Here is a 27,581-nt window from a genome sequence, read left to right as displayed (position 1 = left end):
TTTCTTGGCTCTCCATTTTGTCACCTGCCTTCTTAAGGCCTTCCCGTGCAGGAGATGTGGCTGTCAGGAATCCACAGTGAAGATGTTCTTGTGGGCAGGGACCGTGCAAGGTGATCTGTTTCACTACCACCAATCTCATGGGGAAAAGCTAAGACTAATCTTCCTAGGGGAAACCTTGCAGCGGTGGAACCATGAAATATACACTCAGATCATTTCAAACCCTGCACGTACCTCACTGTGAAGAGCCTTTTGATGGAGAGGCCAGAGAGTTCTTAAATCAAGCTGCCTAGAGAACTAATTGCAGGGATAAACAAGGAAAAATGGGTCAGTGCCAGGCTGGTGGGGCACACAGATGCCTGGTGCCATCTGAGCCCTGGTCTTCTGTGTAGTGTGCAGTTTCCACATGGATACCCTGGTGAGGACGAAGCTGAGGACTGGAGGGGGGAGGGGTTCTGTAAGTAGCTGTAGTGCTCCCTGGTTTTTCCATTTATGATCTGACAGAAGACTGATAGTTTCTCCTGCAGCTTCTGTGGGGGATGAAATGGCTTCCACGAGGCAGCAAGGCAGCAAAGCTGCTTCTGGGCATTTTTCCCTAGTCAGCTTTGGACTCCAGAGTTGGGCATCTGGCCTATTGACTTCCCTACACACTGCCTCTTGGGAGGAGTCTGGTAGGGACTGGCTCTGCCACAGCTTTGAGTGTGGGGTGGTGTCCACAGGAATGTAGGAGGAGAATCTGAGGTAAGAATGGCTATCTACCATCAATGTGCTACAGGGTAATGGGGAAAGAAGCACTCAGGTGCCAGCAAGCTCCAGGCAGGTGTGTGGGTCAGCTTCACTTTCCCCGCTCTGGTCCCTGATCTCTCAGACGACTTTGGCTCACTCTCGTGAGAAGCTCTGGGGGCTCTGGCACAGTGTGATGAGCCCTGTTTGCAGGTAGTAAGTTGGCCAGCTTTGAGCACAAGATAACGTCTTCCTTGTATGAAGCGTTGACTCATAGCCCTTTGATTCCAACGTCCTCGCTCTCACATCTACGACAGCTTCCAGTTTTTAACTTCTTTCTGTCTTCAACCACTTATCCTGGAGTCTCTTTGGCTGCAAACTCCCAACTTGGGAGCAGAGGAGCCTCTCCCTGTGCTGGCTCCAGCTAAGGGTCTCTGTCTGGACCTTGCCTTGCTGATTGTGGAAAATGCAGACTGGAGCCTGAGAAGTCTCCAGTCCTCACTGAGTTGCAGAACATGACTGCCTGGATAACGGACGATGGAGGCACAGATGTGGAGCCCTGGATGGGCTCATTGTTACACTCCACAGCATTCAATACATAAAGACTCTTCTCGTTGGCACAGGAGCCAGGGAGCCTAGCTATGCCCGGATCAGCCACCCCGAAGCTCATCGCACCCAGCCTTGGTCCTCGTTTCACAGCTATGACCCACGTTACTTGGGACCTGAGCTGGGCAGTGAGGAGGGTCCAGACCTTCCAGGCTCACTCTGGGCTTCTGAGGTATCTGTATTGTTGAAGATGTGCCTACGAATGTAAACATAAGCATTGGACTGGGGAGGCCATGGAGACCTCAGGCAGTATTTGTTCTTTGCTAAGTCCTGATCTGGGTCCTGGGAACACACTTACGGAGAAAAGTGACAAACGCCGTCTGTGGGCTGTTTTATTCTAGAGAGATGAGTTCTGTGTGATTCTAAGACAGCGACAGTTAATTTAACAGGAGCCGGGGCCTCCCTGATGTCCCCGGGAGACCCACAGACCGTCTGCCCCTGAAAACTGCCACATTTTTAGATCTTTGGTTTGCAGAAGCCTCAGCAGCTTAGATTTCAGTGATGGCTCTAGCGGTCTGTAACCTTGATAGATCCCTTATTTTTTCTATCATGATTTTTAAAGAGTCTTTGGGATTTAGTACATATAAATTGTGTTATTTGCAAGTACTTCGAATAAAAAGTTTCACTGTTCCAGTTTCCAAAACAAAAACGAACTCCAGAGTATGTTCTCTCTTTTTCTAAATGAATAAAATAGAATAATTTAAGAAACTATGATCATAAAAATCACATATTTTCCATAGCTACAGAAATCATAAAAAAAAACAAACATTATAAGACTTACTTTCAGGACCAAAAATTTATTTTAAATTAAAAATATTTATTATTTTTATTTTATGTGTATGAGTGTAATGCCTGCATATGCGTAAGTGCACCTGTGTTGTGCAATGCCCACAGAGGTCAGAAGAGGGCATTGGATTCCCCTGGAACTGGAGTTATGAATGGTTGCTAGCCACATGTGGGTGCTGAGAATTGAACCTGAGTCCTCTGCAAGAGCAGCCAGTGCTTTAACTTCTGGTCTCCAACCCCAGGACCAAAGTTTTAAACCAGAGGACACCATTTAAATGGGCTTTGAATTAGTTTTGATCTCTTCCATCCACAGAAGTTTCAAGGTGACCCTGAGGGAGAGATCTGCCCCTCACGTGGGTACTGCCCACATGGTCGCTTGCTGACCTGTGCCCACTGAGGATCCACCAAGCACAGTCCCTAATCCTTCTCCTTTCTTGAGTTTTTATCTTTGCTTACAAAAGGTGTTTAGCTGATTTTGTGTCACTTTGACTGGCCACAAGGGGCCCAGATATCTGGTTAGTTATTCTGGGTGAGTCTTGGAGTGACATTGATGTTTGACTCTGTGGACAAGGGAACAGCCTCAGCCCAGCGTGATGAGCCTCATTCAACCTGTCGATGGAATGAATGTACAAAAGGCTGAGTGGCCATCGTGGAGGTGGGAGCTTCTTTGAAGGACATCAGCTTTTCTCCGTACTTCTAACTGGAGCTGACACACAGGCTTGGGCCTGCTGGCCTACACTGAGAACCCTGACCTTGTGAGATGTGCTACTGGGTCTCCAGCTTATGAGACTCAGATCTCAGGAGCCATCAGCCGCCTTGATAAGTCCCTTCACACACACACACACACACACACACACACACACACACACACGTACACACACCCCAAATATTTACCCTGTCAGTTTTATATCTCTGAAGAGCCCCGACTAATGCAAACACTTAGTCAAGCACTTTTCAAAAGAATCCAGAATTGAGGAGAAGACTCAGCACTCAAGTGCCTTATAAAGTTGTGTGAGTCTCATCTGGCACTGATGACACGGAAGGGAAAGAAGCCCCTGACCTCTTCGTGGCTTTGCTGTGTAAAAGGCTGAGTTTGCTCAATGTAGGGATCATATCTGCATCTGTCATGCCGACTGGGATGTTTCTTAGTCTTGGGAATTCTTCTGCCTTCCTGACTGACTTGTGGGTCCCACATAACAAGGTGACATGTACTCAGCAAGTGAGTAGAATCTGAGGCGATTGGCTGGAGTCTTCCACATGGTCTCTGTATATAGATTCCTGTCTAATCACAAAAACATTGTGCAAATGTCAGTCACATGAATTTGTTTGTGAAATCCTGGCTGCCATGTGCACATTCTCCTGGGACAGTGCGATGAATAATTCAGCCCTAAATACTCCCTGTGCAAGGACAGCCTCATTGAAGTGGACTGAGGCTGGCAGCCAAGGGAAGCCCCGCAGTACCACACCTCTGTGCTCATGTGGTCATGTGCAACGGCAGCAGAGAGACTCAGCTGTGCTGAGACAGTGTCCCTATGCTCTCAGTCCCCATGTCCTGCTCTTCTTTGGATACCTGGATATCCTCTGTGGCATCAGAGGATGGCAGCTGGTGGGGCTGGAAAGCTAAAAGGACCAGGAATGTGTACTGAGTTAAGTAGGGTGTCAGGAGAAGAAACCTCACTGAAAATAGAAGGCAACACTGTCTTCTCAGTTCTGCCTGGGAGTTGATCTACAGTTTTCTCAGCAAAGGACACCCTGGGAGTGAGCAGAGACAGTGCCACTCAGAGTAGAGATGCTGAGGCCACTTCCCTGACGCACCAGCAGATGTATTTGTAGTGGGTGATGACACCTACCTGTGCTTCAACCTTGAAGTCCAGGCTGCATGTCCGCTGTGTTCCCTAAGCTCAAGGATGTTTCTGCATGGAAAGTCCAGTTGCTGGAGTGTCACACATCTGTCTTGTACTCTGTATCGTTCTATTTCCTACCTCCTTCCAATTCCAGAAACCGTCTATACATGGAGGTGACCCAGTGCCCAGCCTTCTCCATGCTGGAGTTTGTCCTGATTAAGTCATATGTAAGTCTGCACCTGTGACCCCACAGCCTCTGCTCTGTTCCTCCTGTTCCTGGGGCCACATAATGGTTAGCTTTGGTCGTCAGCGTAAGAGGGAACCTCAGCTGAGTGATTTCCTCTATCAGCGCGGCCCGTGGCCATGTCTGTGCGGCATCTTCTTGATTGCTGAGTGATATGGGAGGGCCCAGCCCACTGTGGGTGGTGCCACCCCTGGGCAGGTGGGCCTGGGTTGTAGGCTGAGAACGGGCCAGGGGAGCAGGCCAGTAAGCAGCGTTCCTTTGTGGTCTGTGCTTCAGCTCCTGCCGCCAGTTTCCTGTCCTGCGGTCCTACCTGGTTTCTCTCAAAGATGGACTGTCACTTGGAAGTGTGAAAAGTAATAAACCTTTTCTTCTCAAAGCTGATTTTGGTCAGACTGTTTTCTCATAACGATAATGAACCACACTAGGACAGGCCACCTTGCTGTGTGCCCATGATACTGTAGGAGCACACTTCCTCTTTCTCTCTTGAACTTGATGTCCCCCTTAAACCTGAGGTCCCTTGTGAGTGTGTGTTTCCCCCTCCACCCCAACTGGCTTTTACACTCACAGAGCATCATGGTCCAGTTCCAGGCCTCTCCCACTACATTGCTGCCTGGCTGAGTGAACCTTAAGATTTCCCTGCTGTCCTCTGTGGACTCCACCTGTTCGCTGAAGGCACTGATATCTGCAAACTTCATTGAGTTAGCTGTGGGCTCCTGCCCTCCGTATCTACCACCAGGCAATGTCTCCAACCTCCGACTGCTCATCTCTAGCTTGCTCTTCCTGCACCTGCACTGATGTGGCCTCAGGTGCAATCTGTGTTGTAGACCAACAAGGACTCAAAGGCAGATTGTTGGTGCTGTGCGAGCCAGCAGTCAAGAGACCCATCGCTTAGTTCCAAAGAAGAACTGGGCCCTGGCAACAGGCTGCTTCTTTCCTGAAGGGTGTACCTGGCCTTGAGGGTCTCTGGGCTTTTCAGTTCATTGATAGGTCAGGCTTGATTTTGTATATGCTACACTTTGCTTTCTGATTTTCAAGAAAATGGCTGAAATTAGAGACTACCATATTAAGTGAAATAAACCAGACACAGAAAGATAAATACCATGTTTTCTCTGTATGTAAAACATAGATTTCACACACACACACACACACACACACACACACACACGCACGCACGCACGCACGCACAGGCACCATGGAAATAGAAGGAATATTAGTGAAGAGGAAGAGGATGATCAGAAGGGCAGGAGAGGGCAAAGGGGCTAAATGAGCTCAAAGTACGTGATGCATTAGGATGGACATGTCAGTACGAATGAAACCCAATGAACATTTGCTAATGACAAGGTTTTTAAAGAGCCAGTGAAGCAAAGACATTTCAGAATCTTCAGAGTGGAAGCTTCCACCTCCTGCATTTAGTTACTAGCATTTCTAACCCAGAACACCTCAGTTGGGGACCAGCATCCACACCCACATCTTACCTGGGATGTCATGGCCACCTGAGTGATCTAGAGATTCTTGTATACTGGGCGATTTTGAGCTGGCCACAATGACCACCAGAGTGTGCAATTTCTGTGTGGCTACCCTGCTGGGATATGCACAGAGCCAGCCCGGTCCACAGACTAAGCCAGGAGGGGACAGAGTGTTGAGATCTTGCATTGGTGGCACATGTGCCTTGCAGACCACAGGTAAAATCCTCCCTGCCTCCTAGGTGGGAGTTTCTTATTGTGACCCTTGTCCTGAACCAAAGCCACAGGGGGATCAGAGCAGGACAAACTTGCTTAGGGGCTGCACTCACCCCGTATGGTACTAACTCTGCCAGGAGGAATTGCCTCCACTCCACTGCAAGTAGGAGAATGTGCTAGACTCACACTGTGTGGAGGCAGCCCTGGCCTGATCTCACCCACATGCCTTGTTGGGGGAGGTCTTCCTTTGTACTGACAATACTGGAGTGCTCACACAGGACTCCCAGTCTGCTGCTCTCCTCTGCCGCCTGTTAGAGCGGAGCTGTTTCCCGTAACTACCTCACAGAGGAGGGCTGAGCGCCCGCGCTTACTCACTAAGCGCAGGACACTGTAAGAGGAAACAGATGTCTGGGGCTGTGGCTTTGCAGTCCAGAAGCTTCTGGGCTCAGTGTCCCAACCTCTTGGAGTGCCAAGATCTGTAAGGGCGTCCCCAAGACGAGGTGTCAGCAGATGGAGGTTATCCCTGGCCCCTGACACCTCCTCATTAAAAGGAGAGAAGGCCACGTTGTCCCTGGAGCCCACTGACTTGGCTCTTCTCGGCATGCGGGTCCCGGGTCCCAAAGCTGATGCAGGGCCTGCAGTCCCTCTTCCTTCGGCACCAGTTGCAATATTCCGCTCAGTGTCCATTCAGAAAAGGTTATTTTACCAGTTTATTTGTAAATCTTTTGTTCACTCTATTTTTAAAAAGATTTATTGAGGTTCTACCATATCAAATTCATACAAAATACTGTTCCAATGTACTGACTCCTCAGAGATGAGTGTGACACAATGTCCTTGACTTCTGGGTCTCATATCTATCTACCACCGTCTTGTCCCCAGATCCCCTGAGCTGTTGCTACCATAGTCCACAGTAGACACTTGGACTGGTTCTGCTCCTGTGAAGTGGGCCTGAGACCGGTGTGGGAGACAGGCAAGGCTTGTCCACCTGTCTCTGTGGGCTCTTGCGCACACATGCACATACACACACATATAAAATAAAAATTTTTCTATCTTGTCTGAGACATGATCTCACTAAGTTGTCTAGACTAGTATCGAGCCCACACCCCCCTGGTTCCATCTCCAGAGTAGGGAGGTTAGAGCCAGTGCCACTATTCCAGGATAAGACGCTAATTATGTTCCCACCAGTTCTATAATTTTGGACAGCTATAGAATCCTTGGGCCCTGTCACTGGATACCTGTATGTGTTCCCTCTCTGTCCCTTCACTGTCCTGCCTGTCCTCTGTTCCCTGTCACCAGTGACCACCTCCTTCACGCTATGCCTGAACACCTTCCTAGAGTGACAGACATCAGCAAGCACAGGGGTGTGTTTATACAAGTCTTGATGGTCCTGTGAGTGTCACCCAAACTTCTGTACCTCCTTTCTGGGATACCCCGATAGCATTTGGGATTCGAACCTCTATGTGTGAAGATGTTTCATTTTATCCCATGCATTAGGTTTCTGGGATGCCCTCCCCATACCAAAAGCCCTTATTTCCTATCTTCAGGCTTGAAAGTCTCAGGTTGACCTGACTCTGGTCTAGCAGTTGGAAGACTCCATTAGGGAGACATGATGCTGGCCTGACACTGACCTTATACTGATAGTAAGAAGTGACCCCTCCAGGCTTTGTAATACACACAACTACTTTTTCTTTGCTCTGTCCTCTTTTCTCTCCCTTTCTGCTTGCCTGTGTAACCTTCACTCCAGGGCCTTTTGACCATTTGTGTTCAGATGGTCCCTATGTCGTGCACTCAGAAAAGGCCCATGTGTTGTCTAACTCTATGTTGTCGGAATACTTATTTATGGGACAGCTCCAAGCATCAGCCAGTGCCACCAGTGGAGATGTGGTAGGAGATGGCACTGAGAAGAATCCCAGAAAAGCTTCAGCACATGAGAAACAACCCCGTCTTCTCCTACTGTGGCACTCAGCTTCTGCCCCTCAGCCTCCTGAGTACCTCCTTGCCTTAAGAGGTGAGTGGATGAGGGACCCTGGGGACCACACGCCAGGCATCCCTGCCTTCTCCCAGGTCCCTGCCGACTGGCTCCCCGCTCCTCACACACTCCTGCTTCCACATGTCTAAACTTGCCCTTTCTTATCGGCTCTGTAAACCCAGAGTGGCTCTCTGGAAATGTGATCACAAGCAAGTCCTGGTGATCAGGTCCGAAATTTGCCACCAGAGCACTGAGCTGGGCCCCCGTCTCCTTTTATGCACTGTGGGACCCTGATCAGAGGTAGACTATCTTGTCTCTCCCAAGCATTTTCATGTCCCATGGTAGACGTTCAGCATAGAACCAAACTCAGCTGATCACCCATTATACCTGCCTCCTGTGTGTTCTGCCCAGCCTCTGGACCTGAGGTTGGGATCATATGTCCAGTGCCCTATTTCTTCTTTCTTGCTGACTCCTGGCTTGCCCCATGTCCTATCCTTACTGGTCTGACAGAGTCTGATGCCTGTGGAGATCATGCTGACCTGCAGCTCTTGTGTGAAGTTTGGATGGTTAGATCAGCTCTTCTTATCAGCCTGCCAGACCTTGCTTCGTGACCAGTGCCTTTGCTCTCTGTTTTGTGGTGGCGTAAGCTTTGGTCTTAACCTTAGGAAGCACTCGCAAGAGGCTTGCATGGGACACTGTAGTTCTTCCTCCAAATCCTCCCCCATTCACTGCCCTGCTCTGTTGCCCTTTCCCCCGCCAATGAGTCATCATCACTGACTGCTCTGCTTCTTCTGGAACTGGGCCGATGTGGGTCAGTGGGACTTGTCCTCTGTGGTGGGAATTCCCATTTTGCTGGTTGTGAGGAGTTGCAGCAAATGCTATCAGTAGCACTGAGCTTGAGGCAAGGTGTCTGTGAGACAACATGTCACCAGCAGTGTCTATTTGGTGTCTGTCAGGCAATGCGTCTGTTAAAGTGTGTCTGTCAGATGAGGTGTCTGTCAGGAGAAGGGCCTGCCGTGCAGTACATCCATCATGAGAGGTACATGTCAGCAGTGTGTCTATCAGGCAAGATATGTCTCGGGCAGTAGTCTGTCAGGTAGTGACCGTCAGCAAGATGTATGTCAGACAGAGTGCTCATCAGGTAAAGGGACTGTCAGGCATCATGTCTGCCAGCATGTCTGTCTGTCAGTGCATTCGCCAGGTTGTGTGTCTGTCAGTTCCCTTGGGCTGTCACAATGACATACCCAATACTGGGAGGTTCTAAAGAACAAAAGTTTTCCCACAGTTCCAGAAGCTAGAAGTCTGAAGTCATAGTTCCTGGGCCGGGCTCTGACCAGTGTGCTTGGGGATACTTCTCCTGATCTCCTGTGGCCTTGGTGTTCCTGGCAGCCTTTGGTGACACACAGCCTGGACATACTCCACTCCAGGATCCTCCTACTCTATCCCAGGTGTCCCTGTCACCATCAGCTAGCTGGGTCCTTCAGCTGAACACAGATGGAAATTGTGAAGTCTAGGAGCAGCTTGGCTAGTGTTGTCAGACCTGGACCCTTGAGTGCCGAAGGCTTGTGGGCTCAAGACTACAGACTCAGGCTTATATTTCCAGGTCCTGAGAACCAGAAATTCATGGCTCTAGCCTATAGGGCCAGAGACTTATAGCTCTGGACACTCAGGTTGGAGTCTTACTGCTCTGGGCTTTGGTTGGCGATGGCCTGGTGCTGGTCCAGATAATATTTGGTTCTTGGCAGCTGCAGGAGCAACAGTCAGCACTGGTTAGTGTGACAGCTCTCAAACCTTGTACATCATGATCCATGGCCCCTCGTAGTTCAGGGTCACAGTACTTAAGCATGGATGTTGGACCTCTTGGTCTTTAGACCTGGCAGCTCCCTAGAACCCTTTCAAGGACTGGGGCTCCTTTGTCATTGACTCCACTTACCCATCCTCTGCCATCTCTTCCAGCTCTGGCTGTGTAGGCTGTGCCTCTGGCCACTTTCCGGAACTCTCAGGCCTTGGTCTTGTTACCACCTCCCCTCCGGAGAGCTCTGCCCCTGATCTGGGGTCTCTTCTTTGCATTCAGTGTAAGCTGCTCTGCCTGTGACAAAATCAAAAGTAAGCGCACAAAACCATTTGGAAGAAGCCTCACATTGGGTTTAATGTTTTCAGTGCCAGGCATAGCTTAGGAAAATGTCTTCCAGTTGACTTGAAAGGTGAGCCTGGATTTTTAATCATGATATCTGAACCAGTCAAGGTACAGCCCGTCACGCAAATGAAGGCTTGCATTGTGCCAATCACAGGCCTTCTGCTGGGCTACCTGGGAATGCGCTTTCCTCTGGGCCGGATGAATGTAAGTACAGGGTCGCCTAGAGTTCACAGGGCAGGCTTTCTGGAGTCATCATGCCTGGAGCATGTCTTCTATCACTGCGGTATTGTTCCTCAGAATGATGGCAAAGTATACAAAGTTGCCAACCTGCTAGAAGTAAGGTATACCTTGGCTGATGGTTCTCTGCTCAGAGCCACCAGGAATAAGGGATCAGCAAGTCCTGAGTTTTAGCCGCTCACAGACAGCATTGGAAGTGTGTTTCCAATAGGGACCCAATGGAAGCTCAGTAGAAAGAACTGAGGACTCGGGAGCACTCCACAGTACTTCATGGTATTGACTGCTGCCCACGTGTGCCACAGACAGGCAGGCCCCTCTGTACGATTCTGAACGTTCCCTCTTCTAATGGGAGCATCAGCAGTTGGTGAGAGCTGACCTTCTTCAGTCTGACCTCATCTTAACGTCCTTCCATGTGCAAAGATCCTGACCCCAGCAAGTTTACATCCACATACTACAGTGGACGAGGCCTCGGAGGACCGTGTCCGGCCCTTGCCCTGTAACATTCTTCCTGAAACAGGTCTGTTCGCACTCTACATTTCACGGAAGTCTCCACGGGCTTGGAGGATCCCAGCTGTTCCACGTCTTCTCTGTCTGCTTTGCCATCACATCCCTTTTGTTCTCTGTCTGAGGACACTGAGAAGTAAGCTGGCTAGTAGAGTCCTCTCTACGCTATGGTGAAGCCATGGGGTCAACATTACGAGCTCTGTGACTTCTTGCCTGGGAAATGTTCCCACGGCTATGGATGGACTCAGTCTGTGCTCTCAGCAGCCACTGGCCTAGGAGCTTATTTTAGCACCCCTTCTCCCATAGCCATGCCCCTGCCTGGACTGTTTCTGGCCTCTCCAATGTTCTAGCCATACACCATGCACTGGGTCATTCCTCCCATGAACCTTCTTTATTGTCTCCATGGGGAATTTCAAAGGTGAAATCTCTCAGGACCTCAGTAGCAGCCTGACACCCTGCAGATCTAGTGTGCTGTAGAGTGGGAATGCCCTCCCTTCACCACATCCCCTCTGTTCTACCCTGCTAGCTCTGCCACAGGGGGCATCAACCTGTGCACAGTAGGTCTGCAGTTAGGCACTGAAACTTCTTCAGGGAGCCTGGAAACATTTGTCTTTGGACTCTGAGTCCTTAGAACTCATCATGTTGACTGATTTTTGACTTTCATTTTCTTGAGCTATGAGAAAAATCACTTCTACTCTTTTAGCTACGAAGCCTATGCTATTTTGCTGTGTGGTGTAAGTTAAAAGTCCAAATATAAATTTGAGTCTAGATATTTTAATTCAAATGACAACTTTGTCTTTGATTAGAAGACCGAAGCAACACGTCTTCCTTTAAAGAAGACACATGTACTATTTGAGGCTAGTCTCTTCTCTTTATAAATCAGAAGCTGATATTTCTTTTAAAAAATATATTATATTTTGGGGCTGGAGAGAGGGCTCAGCAATTAAGAACACTTACTATTCTTCCAGAGGACTCACAAAAACCATCCATAACTCCAGTTCCAGGAGATCCGACACCCTCTTCTGGCTCCTGTGGGCACTGCGTGCGTGTAGTGCACTCATATACATGTAGGCAAGACACTCATATACATAAAATAAAAATAATAAATAAAATAGTTTTTAAAATTTATGGTCTTATTTATTTTTAAATTTTATTGGTTATATTTTATTTTATGTGTATGAGTGTATTACAATGCCTGTGGAGGTCAGAAGAGGACATCAAATCACCTGGAACTGGAGTTACAGATGGTTGTTAGCTGCCATGTGGGTGCTAAGAATCAACCTGGATCCTCTGAACGTGGAGGTCAGAGGAAAACTTGTGTGAGTTGGTTTCCTTTCATCGTGAAGATCCTGAGGATTGAATTCAGGCTTGGCAGTAAGTGCCTTTACCCCAGAGCCATGTTGTTGGCCCAGAAACTGGTATTTCTTAGGGAGTGGTAAAGAACAGTTGTCGTAAGAAGAAATGGGCTTTTTAAACTGCAGCCTTTCCTCCTCCTCTCACTCTCCTCTAACTGCTTCTCCAACCCCAATAAAGACGGGAATTGGAGATTAATAAAATTTCTGCCTGGGGTAGTGTCTGCTGCTTCTCTGCTTTCAGTCTAAGAGGGTCCAGCTCAGTGAGTGCCAGGACCCTTAGTGAAGTCTCCCACTGAGAAGGGAAGGCCGCTAAGCCCTTTCTCCATACTCTTTCTTTTTAACATTCCTCAATTAAAGCTTGCCTTGTTTGCCACCATGGGTCAGTCCAGATAAACATCCAGATAATCTGAGTGAAGTGTGCAAAGGACAAAGCCTGAGCAGGGGTTCTGCAGGATGCCACATCGTCCATCCATCCTGGGCCCTGGTTACAACAATTCCATCCCCTCCCCACACCCCCGTTCTTCTCTCTTTCTAATGAGTACCTGCTCTGGGTGCTGACCTTCCTCTTCCCCATGTCCCTCCTTCTCTCCCCCTTCTCTTTATCCTTCTCTCCCTGTCATCTACCATCCACCTTGGGTGCTGACCTCCCCCCGCCCATCTCCTCTAGTCCGGTTGGTGTGAACTGTGTGGGGGGCAGCTGGCTGGTACCCCTACTTCCACGGAACCCCTGACCTCCTCCTACCTTCTTTCTGAGAGGACCGTTTCTGATTGCAGGTTTCCCACCTTTGGGAAACTGTTCCAAGAAGACTTGGCTGGGGATTGGGCTGCCGGCAGGGAGATTTGGTTGCACAGGGTTCTAAGGTCCTGACTGAACAGATGGAGTGAGTTTGGAGGAAAAGCTGTTCTCCCCAGAGGCAGCACTGCTTCCCAGTGTTCCAAGAGCCTGATAACATGGGTGGGTGCTCTTTGACAGGAAACTTGTTCTTCTTATGACAAAATCAATTCTCTGAATAAGCTAGCTTCCCCAGCACAAACCCACTGTCTCTCTCTTGTCCTTCTGGTTGTGTTCACTTGGTTTAGAAGGGCCAGTATCATACTGGGTAATTTGAAACATATTTAAAGCACAGAACTGGCATTTCTTTCTCCTCAGCAACATGGGGAGTCTCAGCCAATCTTGCTGGTTTTATTTATAGCATTTTATTTCCTGAGAGAAGACAGGAAAAGTGAGTCCCTGCCTGCCCCTCTTGTCTGGCTCCTCCCCTGCCGGCCCCTGTCTGGCAGGCCCCGGGTGGACATGGAGGAGGGGCGGTGTCAGCTCAGAGGGGCCGGACTTGGACTGAGACCCCAGGTACTCAGAGCAAATGGTGAGACCAGGGGGAGGAATTATGACACTCCTTCGAAAGAATGAATTAAACGTGCCTCGGCGTGAGTCTGATTGACAGGGCACTTGGGGAACAGGCTTATAAAGGATCTGGCTGCTGCCTGGAGACAGCCAGTGTATCCACTGTCCCCAACCAGGTCCCTTCTCTCCAGCGGCACCTCATCCCCTCTGAACAGAATCGGAACACTGAAATCGATCATCATCCACTTTCAAACACACCAGGTACCTTTTAATTTCTAAGACGTTTCATCGGGCTGTGAGTTTTCCAGAAAAGGCTGGAGGCTTCCAGGGAGGCTACACAGAGGAAGTGCAGCTGCACCTTCTGGAACTTAGTGTGGCTCCCTCACCCTATGTTTGCCCTGTGCAGTTGGAGACCCGTCAGGAGCAGTCACTGCAGGGTTGGTTCTGGGTCCTCTCCTGCCTCCTGTGGCAAATTCCCAGGGAGGCAGGAGTCTGACTGTCTTCATTGCTGGGAAGCCAGGCAAACACTGACATACTCAGTTTCAGAATAAGAAGTTTCCACGCTGAAGTTTGTTTGTTGTGTAGGAGAAACAAGAGAAAGGGATTTCAAAGGACCCCCAGAAAATATGAAAACAATCAAAGGGATTATAGAGTCCTTGACTCCAAACATTATTAACTGAACAAGTACTAGATGTCATTATAACTTAAAGTAGGTGTGGGGGTGGGGCACTGAGGGAGTGCATTTGTGAGTATTGATTTGAGATAATTTGCATATGAAAAGAGCTGGCATCCTGGGGCAGGTAAATGGAAGTGGTCTGTTGGTCAATAGGGGGGAAGGAGGGGGTGAAGGGGACATGGAGACCACCTGGCAATGTCATTTTCACTTTGTTCATGTAAGATAAATTGTATAAGACCTTCCTAAGTTGTGATGACACTCTGTTGTGGAAAGGCCTCTTTGGGGGCATCTACTCCTACACCTGCAGTGTGGGCTTCCAGCAGAGAAATGACTCAGGCTCAGGGGAGCAGTGCACTTGCATGTAGAGCTAGGATGCAATTGCATGCTGCCAGGAGGCTTGTTTGGGACCAGACACGCTTCATGTTCCTTTCCGTTGCAGCAGCGCAACAGGTTAGGTAGGATCTCATTTAACAAACAGTTGATTTTACCAAAGCGCAGTATAATATACTTCGGTTGTGCATGAGAACTGAGTGCCCCGAGCTGTAAAATGTCATTTGGGGATGGGGCTTGCCTTTGTAGAACCAGCATTGCTGGTCCTTAGGATGAGGGGAGCTGTGGGGCTAGGGGTTCAGGGGCAGGTGTCCTGAGGCACACACTTGGTCAGGGGTGGGACAGTCAGGAGCCTTCAGAGGTGAACTCAGTGCTGTTCATTCTTGAACCTCTTGGTGGTCTCACTGTGCTTAAGTACTGTTCTGAGGTTCTGAATACCTAGAAACGGTTCACCGTGCACTCGAGTCCTCCTAAAATGCCACTTCAAGGCATAACAGAAGGAGCTCAGAGCCTGCCTGTTTGCTGTGCGCAAAAGTACCTGATGGAGGCTCACTTGCATGAGGCCTTTCCAATACCCCAGACAGACGGATATTTAAAGGAAAATATTTTCTTTCGAACAACAGATACGGAAACTGAGCCAGAGGGTAAATAGGTTGCCTGAGTGACAGAACTGGTATTGAGGGCTCAGGTGGGATGGTACAGTTGGCTGCCTCTGCACCTAGCACTCAGTGAACAAAGGGATCAGGACTATATTTTAGGAGACTAGGGATCATGCCCCATCACCTTCTTCTGGGGAAGGATTCCCCCTCCCCCGGGAGGGTCACTGTTTCCAGAAAAGAGTTCTAGGGAGGGGAATTGCTTAGATGGCTTTGTCAGTGAGAAGCTAAGCTGCTTTGGTCATCTAACAGGAGTGAGGGATGACATTGTAAGGGTTAGTTTCCACAGAGCAGAGCATGACATGGGACAGAAACTGGGCCATTGCCCCTGACTCCCTGTGGATGAGGATCTGAGACCCAGGGCACAGGGAGACCCACAAGGAGTTAATGGAGGCGCTGGGCTCCAGGCCAGACCTCCCGACTTCTGGTCCAGTTCACAGAGCCAACTTAGAATCCCTGAGAATGGAAAACAGGCCTGCAGGAGAGCAGAAAAGAAGAGTAAATTCTTGCTAAGTAAAATATGTTTTTCCAAAGAACGATGCACTGAGTTAGATTTATTCCTAACTTTGAAATGCAGTTAGTATTGGTTCTATTTAATTAAGTTATGCATAAATGGTTTTTCCTGGACCTTTACACAGAATGCCTTTCCAGAGTCTTCTCACCTATCAGGATGTTTGACTAGGCCCGGGCTTCCTGGATGTAGGTCTTGGCAACTCATCTTGTGGTAAAATCCTTCAGGGAAACAGTGCCCTGGCCCACTCTCCACTTGCTCTTCTGCAGAGTCCACGGTCATGGTCAGAGAGACCCTGAGCTGTGACAGGGATGGCATAAGGAGTGCTTAGAACCCCCTCACCATGACAGCAGAAAGAGGGAGCTGGAGAAATGCTAGCAGAGTTAGAAGAGCCCCATCTGACAGGAAGGTTCTTTTCTACAGCCTTGCTGCCCACAAGTCCATTTGCTTCTGATGTTTGTATGAAAACTGTTTTTTGAAGGTCACGTGAGTGCACATTCCAGTGACACTCAGGCTGCAGCTGGGCACTCATCACCCACCAGGCGGCTGGCTTTCTCCTAGGAGTCGCCAGTGGAGGCAGGATGCTCTGGGCACTGGCCTTGCTCGCTCTGGGCGTGGGACCGAGAGCTCACGGTAGGTGCAGATGGACCCTCCGTCTATGTTTGCTATGGTGTTACCATCAAGGAGCTGTGGTTGCGTCCAACCCATGAAACTTTCTTAACATGCTTGAAAATAAAATATCCATTAACTTTTGTATCTGAGTAGCCTGGAGTGACTGCTTTTGGAAACTTTAGGAATTAGAGACCAGTGCAGGGCACCGAGAGATGAGGCATCTTGGTGTATATAATTCGGCCTTGTGCACACACTATGTCCACAACACTTCCAGGACTTTATGGTTTATCTCTTCCCTTCTTCCCACTTCCTGATCAAGATATTTATTTTAAATCATTTCTTTTTCAAGCCTAATTTTATTTATTTCCATTATGAAGAAGGTTACCATGAACTTTAGAATACAAGTTTACTATGTAGATGCATGCTTTCTTCTCTCGGTAAATACCTACAATTTGAATTACTAACCTGTATCTAACAAAAAATTTTGGCCTTATTTATTTTTATGTTATGTATATGAGTGTATTGCCTGCATGCATGTAAGTGCACCTGTGTCATACAATGCCCATGGAGGGCCGAAGAGGGCATCAGATTCCCTGAAACTAGAGTTATGGCTGGTTATGAACCACCATGTGGGTGTTGGGAACCCAACCTGCGTCCTCTGCAAGAGCAGTCAGTGCTCTTAGACCCTGAGCCATCTCTCCAGCCCCTCTAGCCTAATTTTAATGGCTTTGTATTCATCACAGATCAATAGTAATATTTTAGATGATTTTTTTCTCTAGATTATTTTTACTAGTGTGCATAATGACATGAGAGAGATTTTAGTGAATCAACTTTTACTACTGTTTGTGACTGTATTCCTTGAATACTTTCTAAAACTTGGACTGCTATTTTTAGTAGTAATAGTCACAGATCTTAATTATTTTAATTATATAGTATTGCCAATATCTCTACAAACAGTAATAAAATTTGCACCTCTATCAGTAACAGAGTGTGCTGCTTTAAATGCCAAGCAGTAAATGAAAAGTTATACTTTGTTGTAATTAAAAAAATATTATTCATTATTTTTAAATTTTTTTATGTTTATGTGTGTATTGCCTACATGTAGGTAAGTGCACCCATATCGTGCAATGCCCGCAGAGGACAGAAGAGGCCGTCGGATCCCCTGGAACTGGAGTTACAGACAGTTGTTAGCTGTCATGTGGGTGCTGGGATTCGAACCCAGGTCTTCTGCAAGAACAACCAGTGTCTTAACCACTGAGCCATCTCTCCAGCCCCACTTTGTTGTAATTTTCTATTCAGTGTGCTATATTTTGAGTTATTTAACCTACTTTAGTTTTGAGATCTGCTGATTTTCTCCTCAGCAGTTGGATGGTGATATCAAACCACTCTTAGACACAAAACTTATCAGTGTCTCAGACCCTAACCCATGTCATTATTCACAGAATGCTTTTCTGTAGAAATCAGAAGATATCACAACATTTGTTTTAGGCAGAAGATCACCCCCAAAGAAAACAACACAGAATTTAGTGGATTCTGAAACCCCGTGTGCAGCAAGGCCAAAGATATACCTTTTAATCTACCCCTCCATCACATGGTAGAGGGCACACTGGCTCAACCCAGATCTGGGCTGGAAGAACACACTGAGCAGAGGTGGGGACTCAGGCCTGGTCTGCACTGACATAGGGGTCTGGTCCCAGAGAGTGGACCTACACAGAGATTCCTTCATAGAGGAAGCCATGTTCTGGGAAGTTAGGCACTAATGTGTGCTTAATGACACTCGCTGGACCCCAGCCCTAGAGAAAGCCAGCCTACAGCTATGTGGGGAGCCAGGATGGCTTAGCCAGCGTGGGGAGTGAGGCTCAGGTAGGGTAGCTCTGCATCTTATCAAAGTCGGGGAGGAGCAGCAGAATGGGGTGGCCTCATGAGTTTGTGGCTTACCAGCCTGAATCCTGGAAAATTCCATCATCTTCCCATCAGTGACTGTGACCCTGTGGTTCCCTTTCGCAGCTGGTGACCAGGGCGAAGACAGTTCCTTTGACCTTTTCAGCATTAGCAACATCAACCGGAAGACCATCGGTGCCAAGCAGTTCCGAGGGCCTGACCCCGGGGTGCCTGCTTATCGTTTTGTCCGCTTTGACTACATCCCCCCAGTGAATACAGAGGACCTCATCAGGATTGTCAGGGCTGTGAGGCAAAATGAAGGCTTCTTCCTCATGGCCCAGGTGAAGCAGGACCGCAAATCCCGGGGTACACTGCTGGCACTGGAAGGCCCCGGTGCTTCCCACAGGCAGTTTGAGATTGTGTCCAATGGCCCAGGGGATACCCTGGACCTCAACTTTTGGGTGGAAGGTTCCTTACATAGCAACTCCCTGGAGGAGGTGGGCGTGGCTGATTCCCAGTGGAAGAACATCACCGTGCAGGTGGCCAGAGATACCTACAGCCTGTACATTGGCTGCGACCTAATCGACAGCGTTGCCCTGGATGAACCCTTCTACGAACAGTTGGAGGCCGACAGGAGCAGGATGTACGTGGCTAAAGGTGCAGCCCGGGAGAGTCACTTCAGGGTGCGTATGCTGTGGCAGCCATGATGAGGGACAGAACTTTGCAGGGAGTTCATAGCCTGGGGCAACTCAGTGAGGCTTCAGGTGCAATCTTGTCTTGGAGAAGAATATGTACGGTACAGTCACTGACACATGCGAACACATTCAACACAATTGCACGTACCATATACACATTCATGCACACCAAACATGCACTTGTGCAATGCATATACTTAAGCAATACATTTATGCATATTCACTTGTGTACACGCATCAAACACGTTCATGCACACCCCAAAGAAACATGCACACCACATGCAGATACATACCTGTTCATACATACCTTATATGAAGACCACACATGTACACATGTGAAGTGCATGTATTTACATAGTGTGTATGCATACCACACATTGACATTCGTTCAAGTGTGTGCATGTACCATGCAAAATGTGCATGCTATACCCTCACACCCTTGAATATACATAAACTTGCTCACGTGAGTACATTCAACACACACTTGCACTCATGAACACAGTACTGACACACAGAATCACATGTGCATACACATGAGACATGTAAGCACTTGTGTGCACACACACTCATATACTCACAATACACAATCAACTCTGCATGCACTAATAGCACACAAATTCCTAAGCTGTGAGAAGCAGAGTGGTGTCACAGGTGCCCATGTCAGTGGCTGGTGCCCAGGGTGGGAACAAGACCCTTCCCATGTTCCCCGCAGCCCTGATGCACTTCATTAGGTCTGAAGCCACACTCTAGCTCTTGCCCTGGGAATGAAGAGGAACTGCGTTCCCCAGGAGGAGCTGTTGCATTAGGAGTGCTCAACACCTCCCCACTGTAGCCAAAGAAGTTTAAGATTCTCCTAAAACTGGGAATTTAGAACCTGCAGTGGCAGGTGCCCCCAGTTACAATAGCTTACCTGGGTTCTTCCTCCTTACCAAGGTGTGAAGACAGTTCACTCAGTGGAATTACCCTGAGAGTCTGTATTTCCATCCTGTGTGGGCTAATGATATATGCTCTTATCCTCTTTCAAGATACTGAGCACACAGTGGCTTCCTGTCAGCCAGTAACCACTGGGAGCAGCGGACAGAACCCCAGATGACATGTGCTAAATGGACCTTCAGCTTGCGATGTTTCTAACTGCTGATGAGTGTCCATTAGTTACTCACTATAGGTCGAGGAAGGTCTGAGCATTGCTGTCTTGCACACATGCACTTGTTCTTGGAAATAAACGTATATCAAAGGTCAGTTCTTCAAGTAAAAGGCCTACAGGATGCAGATGGCCTTTGTCAGGGTGCTCCCATGGCTGTCTGACTGGTCCATTCCCACTGCATCATTGGCGTACTTCTCCTGGTGTGACCTGAGGCTGCCTCAGGCTAGACCAGTAGACATTTCTGAGCCCTGAGTCACAAGGAAACAGCTCAGCATGTTGACCCAGCATTGTCCAGAGGGCAAAATTTTCCCACCCCGGATCCCTCGTTCTTCTCCACAGTGGATTTTTCTCTGCTTAGAAAAGTTTTTCATGCCGAGCTTCCATCTTTGTGTTGTATAAGAATGAAGTTTTCAAAGTAACAGGAAAGATAAACGTTTTAAGGAGACTTTGAACCTGCAGGCTATAAATCCGAGATTACACTGTTTCAGTGAAAGGTTCTACCTTGTGCTTGTAAAGTGTCATCCAGTTACCATCAAGTCCTTAGTTTATCTGTGTCTCTGTTCATCTGTCTCTCCCCAGGGCTTGATGCAAAATGTCCACCTCATGTTTGCAGATTCTGTGGAGGATATTCTAAGCAAGAAAGGCTGTCAGCAAGGCCAGGGAGGTAGGTGAGCTCTGAGCCAGGCATTTCTCCTTCTGTCCTGGTGGATTGCTGCTGGGCCATGTGTGTGCGCCCTGCGGGGATTTAGGTAAAGATGTTTGGGTCAAGTGCTGTTATCGTCTGTGGGTGAGTTTTCCTGTCAACTTAGACATGATGACATCTGAAAATGATAAATTATCAAGGATCAATTTTGAATGTATTTTAAGAACAGCAATTATTCTATTTTACAGGGGCTGGAGGGATGGCCTAGCCCGTAAAGTGCTTGCTGAGCAAACACGACACTGGAGTTCAATCTCCAGCACCCACATAAGCTAAGCATGGTGGTGCACACGTGTAACGCCAGCGTTGTAGAGGCTGAGATGGGCAGATCCAGAGATTCCGTCCCCTACCAGCCGGACTAGCCTAATTGGCGAGCCTCAGATCCCAGGGAGAGACTGTCTCAAAAAACAAAGTGGACAGTTCCCAAAGCACTACATCCAAGGTTGACCTCTGACCCACACAGATGCATGTGCACACGCACACATGCACATGACTTTGCCAGTGCAAATGTATGAGGGTGGGAACACGATAACTGAATAGAACTGAGACTTGATTGTAGAAACTTCTCTGTGCTCCTGGAGTCCATTTGGCCACATTAAGAACACTGATGCTGCATTGACCAAGGCAGGTGTGCTGACAGCCACACCCCCTCCCTCTGCAGTCAGCTAAACACAGGAGGCAGGTCATGCGAGAGTTCACTAATGCACACACAGGTGCTGTTCTTAAGAGCAGAGAGTGGCCCTTTCAAAGTCCCCAATCATAGTGACCCCTGAGCCATGACTCTGCGGAGGTTGGGTTGGAACTAGACATCAATGCTACACTGGGCCTGTTGCCATGGGAATTGGTGGCTAAGATTATTATCTGCGACAAAGATAATTCACACCTTTCAGAAGTTCTGAACACATCCTAATATGTAGGTTTCTTCAACAGGAAAGTTTAGGCTCAAAGTTACAAGTAAATAATACCTAGAAATATTAAAAGAAAACATTTAAATTTTTCTGCAAGTTTTTTGAGCACTTTTTAACACAATAGATACATGCAAAGATTTGAATCTGTCCTTCCAGAGTGAAGAGTAAGAGTTGGGATTACTGTAGTCATGGACCACTGTGAGTGTCTCCACACAAAGCCCAGGCCCAGAAGACCTTGTCCAGCAGAAAATTCAGTCCTCTACTGGTCATATCAGATTTGAAATATCTAGTGTTCAGAGAGCTGGCTCACAAGTTGGTGCCTGGTCGCACAGCCTCTTTGCTGTTTGTTTGTTGAAATGAGAACATCTCTGTTCTAAATTGCCAAGTAGTCGCAATTTCCCAACTGAAGATGCTGGTGTAGATGTGGGAGGTTCAGACTGCCTAGAACATCCGTCTGTCACCAACTCAAATGCATTCATGGCAGAGGCAGACATAAACAAATGCATAGGTTTTTTAAAATTTAACTATAACGATATGAAAAGTAAATATTTTAGATAAGTTAAAGATTTTAAAAACATAAATGAAAGTTAAATGCTGGGTAAAATCCACTCCGTACCTATTTACAAGTGTCTGTCTACTTAGTTATGAGCATATGTACATTTGCTTGGCTTTTTATGGGCAGTGGCACACGGAATGAATCTAAGGGGCTTCCAGGCACCATGTGGATTGCAGCGAGGCTTTGAACTCAAGAAGTGAGTGGTCATAGTAGAATGCCTGAAAGACTCGTAGCATGCATGTGATAACTAAAAATGTGGGAAGTCTGAAAGGGACGAGGCCTTGTGAACGCAGGACAGTCCTGCCAAGGGAGGCTGTGGCCTGGATGTGAGGACATAAGACTTTCTAGCCTGTAGTCCCTTCCTCCCTAGAACTCTTCTTTCCCTGAATCCTCACCCCCGGAGTGCTTCCTTCCTGGAACCTCCCTTTCCTGGAAACTTCCTTCCCTGAAAACCTTTCTTCTATGGAGTCTTTCTTTCCCTGGAGCCCTTCTATCCCTGGATCTCTTCCTTTTCAAGAGCCCTTGGTTCTGGCTTGACTGAAGATGACTGTGTTTCTGGGCTTGTCTCAAAGCAATTTGAGAATTAAGGAATCACATGGCCCAGGCAGAGGCCTTGTGATTGGCAGGGACTATTAGAGTATCTGTCTTTGTTATGAGGAGCCACTGGGCAGTGGAGCATGATGAACAGAGGGACACGTGTTTCTGTCATGAAGAAACACAAATTCACCTTTGTTCTGAAAGAGGAGTGCCTGCAAAGGCATTCAGGATAAAATGGGCTATAGGAAGGGGTGGAGAGGAGGGATCGGCACCTGGGGTATGTGGCAGAAGAACAGATTTGGCCTAGGAGGAGGACACAAGGCACTGTCCCCAACTCTGATTGAGGTATGTGACGTGTGGCCCTACAATACAAATGGCTTTTCTCCTGTTACTCTTCTCTGCCTTTCTCTAATCCCAGGCTGGACCTCTGCCTGCCAGGGGACTGTGTGTGCTAAGTAGGTGTGTGAGATGAGTCTTCTTGGCACGCATGGGTCTTAAGTGGAAGAAGCTGCCACAAATGTGTTGGATAAAATTTAGCATGCGGCCACTCAGAGAAGGCGTGACGTGTCACAGGCACCAGCTTAGAGTTGTGGATATCTCAGGGGTTGTGCTCCACTGACCGTGCTCTCTTCCCCTTAGCGGAGGCCAACGCCATCAGTGAACACACGGAGACACTCCACCTGAGCCCTCACATTACCACAGACCTGGCGGGCCAGGGTGTGGAGAGGACACAGGAGGTGTGCACGCACTCCTGTGAGGAGCTGAGCAACATGATGAACGAGCTGTCTGGGCTGCACGTCATGGTGAACAAGCTCAGCCAGAACCTGGAGAGAGTGGTGGGTACTGGTGGAAAGCACAGGTAGCCGGTGAGGGCTGTGGTCATGAATAGCAGGCTGGGCAGGGAGGCCTCGGGTGTCAGCCCTTCTACCAGCCAGCTGGCCGGGCCTCTGATAACTTAGAGTTCACTGCTTTAGAAAGCCACTGTTAAGGGGATGCTGAGGTCGGGCCCTTCAGGAAACCTGGTTTGATGCAAAAGCTAATGAGAGGAAAAGTTGGAAAGACATGGGGAAGTGTCACAGATCAAAACAGACATGGCTACACCTTCTCTAACATATATTTGCAATTCTGGAAATTCATCTCCCCAGAGAATAAAACACATCCATGCAGAGGAACATACTTTATGTGAAGGGCTGTGTCGGGAGTCGTCGGCAGGTGGGAGGACTGTCTTTGCTTTATAGTGTTGTAAGGCTGATAAACTTGAATCTGTGAATCTCAAAGTGTGGCTCAGAACAGGCAGCTGAGCGCCATGAGCTCTCCTGGCCACACGGCCGTGCACTGTTCACAGTCATGGGAAGCACGAACGGGGTAACTCTCACTGTCTCTCCACTCACACACTTCCTGTAGTGCCCCGTCTAAGGCTGGGGGAGTCTCACACCCAAACCTGTGTGTAGTGCTCTTCAAGGCTGTCTTTAGGACCGAAACCTTTTCCTGCTGTGGTTTGCCTGTCAGTGCAGTGGTATCACTTAATTCCTCGCTGTACCAGGAGGTGCTGAGGCTCAGTGAACCCTGATGGCCCAGCTGGCTCACCAGCTGAGCTGGGAGGAGAGTCCAGAAAAGAGCTTCTGTCCAACTGAAGTGCCTCCCAGGTCCAGGTTATGTAATGGAAAGTCAGTGATGGAGGAAATGTGTGAGCACCTTAAAACTGCAGAAAGCTACAAGGGTAATGTGCTTCTGTGCTTTTATACTAGGGGGTTTGTCTCACTCCTCAGACCCCCAAGGCTTGATACCTCAATTCAGACACTGTTCCTCAGGAAAAACTCACACAGAGTACTGAGAAGCCCAAGGCAAGCTCACATGCTTAGGGCACATGGTGCAGGTTTGTCTGTTCTTTTTATACTTCACATCTCTTTCTCTGGTGTAGCCATTGAGATGCCAGAACTGTGGCTGTCTCCTTCCCTGATGGTATCTTCATCAGACAACCTCTGCTGTTTCCTATACGCTGAGCAAAAGGAAGAATGGGTAGGGACTCTCCTCCTGCCCCCAATGTCTGCTCACTGCACACAAAGGCGGCCTAGCTTTCACCCATGAGGCGCAGTCAGCCCAGAGGAGGAGGAACAGTTAAGGATATCTGTGTGCTGAGTCTTAGCAGTGAGAAGTGGTTGGAAGTTTGAGGTAACAGAAATAGTCTGCGAGGCTGTGTTCTGTGATCGTCTTTGTTGTAGAAGTTCATGTGGGCCAGAGTGTCAGTGGCCTAGTGTCCTCATGCCCATGTCCGGTGGGCTCTGTGCTTGGTCATATGGTTCCTCAATGAACAAAGGCCATTGGACTTTTGTCTCTTACTAACTTTCACCTCTGTTTCTAGTCCAGTGACAACCAGTTTCTCTTGGAGCTCGTTGGGGGCCCTCTGAAGACAAGAAACATGTCAGCCTGTGTGCAGGACGGCCGGATCTTTGCAGAAAATGAAACCTGGGTTGTGGACAGTTGCACCACATGTACCTGCAAGGTGAGGTCCAGAGTCACATCCTCCTGGAGGCAGACGTGTCCCAAGCAGGCCAGGACTGTCCAAATTGTGCACATGGCAAATCCTCATGGCTGGCAATGGTCTTCTCAGCAGCTGTGTGCAGAAGATGTTTACACACACATGGAAGGTTCAGCATGAGAGGGCCGTAGACATGAAAGCAATCATAAGTGTAACTTAAACTGGCCTCTTTGTTCTGTACACAAAGAAATCATAGCCCAGAGAGTGGAGTGGCTTGGCCAGCACTGCCGGGTAGAGAGAAGCTGTAGGAACGGGGCTACCCCAGCTTGTACTTAACCCTGGTCGGCTCTAGTGAGGCCTTGATGTTCAGCTGGGACACTGGGAAGCGCGATCATCGGCAGACTGTAGACACTGCCCCGTGTCTGTGTGTGACGGCTTCACCGTTCCACCTTCCCATGTGTGTGATGGCCTCAGACGTTGGGTGGTAGAGGAGACGCTCTGCCTGTCTCCCTCCTCCCCACCCAGAGCACTCAAAAGCCTCTCCTATCATCTCTCTGCTCCGTGGTGGAGGGGTGTCAGCACTCAGAGCCCCCTTAGGCCTGCTTAAACCTCATGCTTGAAGTAGGATCACAGAACACACCCAGCCATCCTACTGACCTTGTCCACCCAGTTCCTGAGCCAACGTCTATTGCTTTAAAGGGGGTTTTCTGAATATCTTTCTGTACTTGCAGAAATTTAAAACAGTTTGCCATCAAATCTCTTGCTTGCCGGCGACCTGTGCCAACCCGTCCTTTGTGGAGGGCGAGTGCTGCCCGACTTGCTCTCAGGGTAAGTCACCCTGGTGAGCACGTTGTGAGACCCAGTGATTTGATCTGCTTGTTTATCTGTTCAGGGGTTTGTGAAGAAGAAGGGAGGTTCAGGCTCCTAGAGACAGGCAGTGGAGAGGGACGGCGGGACACCTGTGGCCTCATGTCAGCCACTATCCAGTGGACAAGAAGCCATTGATGGCCCTAGGAGTTCAGTGGATGAAGCTGCCTGCCTTGGCCATCCTCAGATAAGCAGGGGAGCCCCTGTAATCCTGCAGGGACCATAGTCCTGACCCCAGGCCCAGAGTGAGGCCCCTGTGTGAGTAGTTGCTGTGAATCAGGAGCCACAGCTAGACCCAAGACTGAGTGAAGGCTGAGCACTCAGACGTACCATATAGAAAACAAACCCAAAGTCAGAGTTGGTTGCATTCAAGTAACAGAGACACCATCCAAATGTCAGAGCGTGGAAGTCTGGAGGAGCCAATTCTGTGCGGCTTCTCTGAGGCCCCTCAGGCTGTGGAGCAAGGGCTGGGGTGGCCCAGGAGTCCTGGTGACTCTGCTCAGCTCTAGGACACCACCTAAGCAACCCTTTTGGACTCAGTTCCCAGACCCTGCCAGAGTCTTGAAGATCTGTGGCTCCCTCTGTGCTGGATCTAGGCTCTGGGTGATTCTCAGGTGAAGCTTCCCCACATGTATGGGAGTCCCTTCCACTCAGGCCACCAGCCTTGAGCATTCCGGACACCTCTCCTCAGCCTTTACTCTGGCATCCCGTTCTGTGTGTGTCTAGAGTCTCAGCCACTCACTCAGCAGAACTGCCCGGTGCCCAGTGCAGAGCCAGCTTCCCCTCCTGATGCCTGTTCATTTTGCCAAGACGGAAAGAACACAAGGGCTTGGCATGAGAGCTTGGGTGCTGGGCTTGGCTGTGCTGGCTGCCCCAGGCTCACTGTCACCTCCTACATCTGTTCTTTAACTCCCTCCGTCTTCCAGTGGGGCCCCGACTGAGAGACTTGCTGTGTGCTAGGCCTGGTAGAGCACAGAGTGGGAGGACAGTGCCCTTCAGCAGAGGCCTTGACATTGGTGTACCAACCCCATGCGCCTGTGAAGAGTTTCTTCCAGAAAACTGCCTATTTATTGAATTTTCCTCAAATTAAATTATTTGGAAATGAATTAGGCAACCTGTTGGAGATATCGCTACCTCATGTGTGTCAGCAGAGGCTCGGTGGAATCACTGCTGCGTGATTTTGATAACTCCTTGGGTAGACATGATGCAGCTTGATCTTTTGGATGCAATATTCTTAACTCTGCAGACCAGCTTTCTGAAGACACACCTAGCTTATCTTCTCATAGCTAGAACTGTGATCCCGTCCCTCCTCCCTCTGATTTGGTCTCCCTTTGAAGGCACTCAAGTTCCTATCAAGGTGGTGGGCCTCTGTCTGTTCACAGGCCTTGCCCCACGACCATCATGAGCCCCTCCCCATTAAGGAGTCCCCAAAGCAGGCCCCACATGGAGGCTTCATAGTGCCTGACCTGCCCAGGGCGTGCGGAAAGGGAGGGCCTAACCTCGTGTGTGTGTGTGTGTGTGTGTGTGTGTGTGTGTGTGTGTGTGTGTGTGTTTTCGTGCGCCGCGCGACAGAGAGGGGCGGTGGTGCCTATCTGAGGAGGGTGAG

General features: G+C 48.8%; 1 protein-coding gene across 2 annotated transcripts in view; it reads left to right on the top strand.

Moving 5' to 3' along the window:
* The first annotated feature begins 13,405 nt into the window (after nt 1–13,405).
* The window catches only part of Thbs2 (thrombospondin 2), a 31,299-nt gene continuing 17,123 nt past the window's right edge, over nt 13,406–27,581 (top strand). Inside the window, exons 1-7 of one of the 2 annotated variants that reach the window (XM_029568471.1) lie at nt 13,406–13,684; nt 16,078–16,229; nt 18,216–18,772; nt 20,508–20,592; nt 23,269–23,465; nt 24,992–25,132; nt 25,840–25,936. In XM_029568471.1, coding sequence (XP_029424331.1) covers nt 16,178–16,229; nt 18,216–18,772; nt 20,508–20,592; nt 23,269–23,465; nt 24,992–25,132; nt 25,840–25,936 — 1,129 coding nt within the window. In that variant the 5' untranslated portion in view covers nt 13,406–13,684; nt 16,078–16,177. The remainder of the gene's footprint in view (nt 13,685–16,077; nt 16,230–18,215; nt 18,773–20,507; nt 20,593–23,268; nt 23,466–24,991; nt 25,133–25,839; nt 25,937–27,581) is intronic. The other variant, XM_008843387.3, reaches the window with a different exon arrangement.

Source organism: Nannospalax galili, unplaced genomic scaffold (assembly GCF_000622305.1).
Source record: "Nannospalax galili isolate Female #2095 unplaced genomic scaffold, S.galili_v1.0 scaffold60, whole genome shotgun sequence".
NCBI lineage: Eukaryota > Metazoa > Chordata > Mammalia > Rodentia > Spalacidae > Nannospalax > Nannospalax galili.
This window is presented reverse-complemented; position numbering and strand designations above follow the sequence as displayed.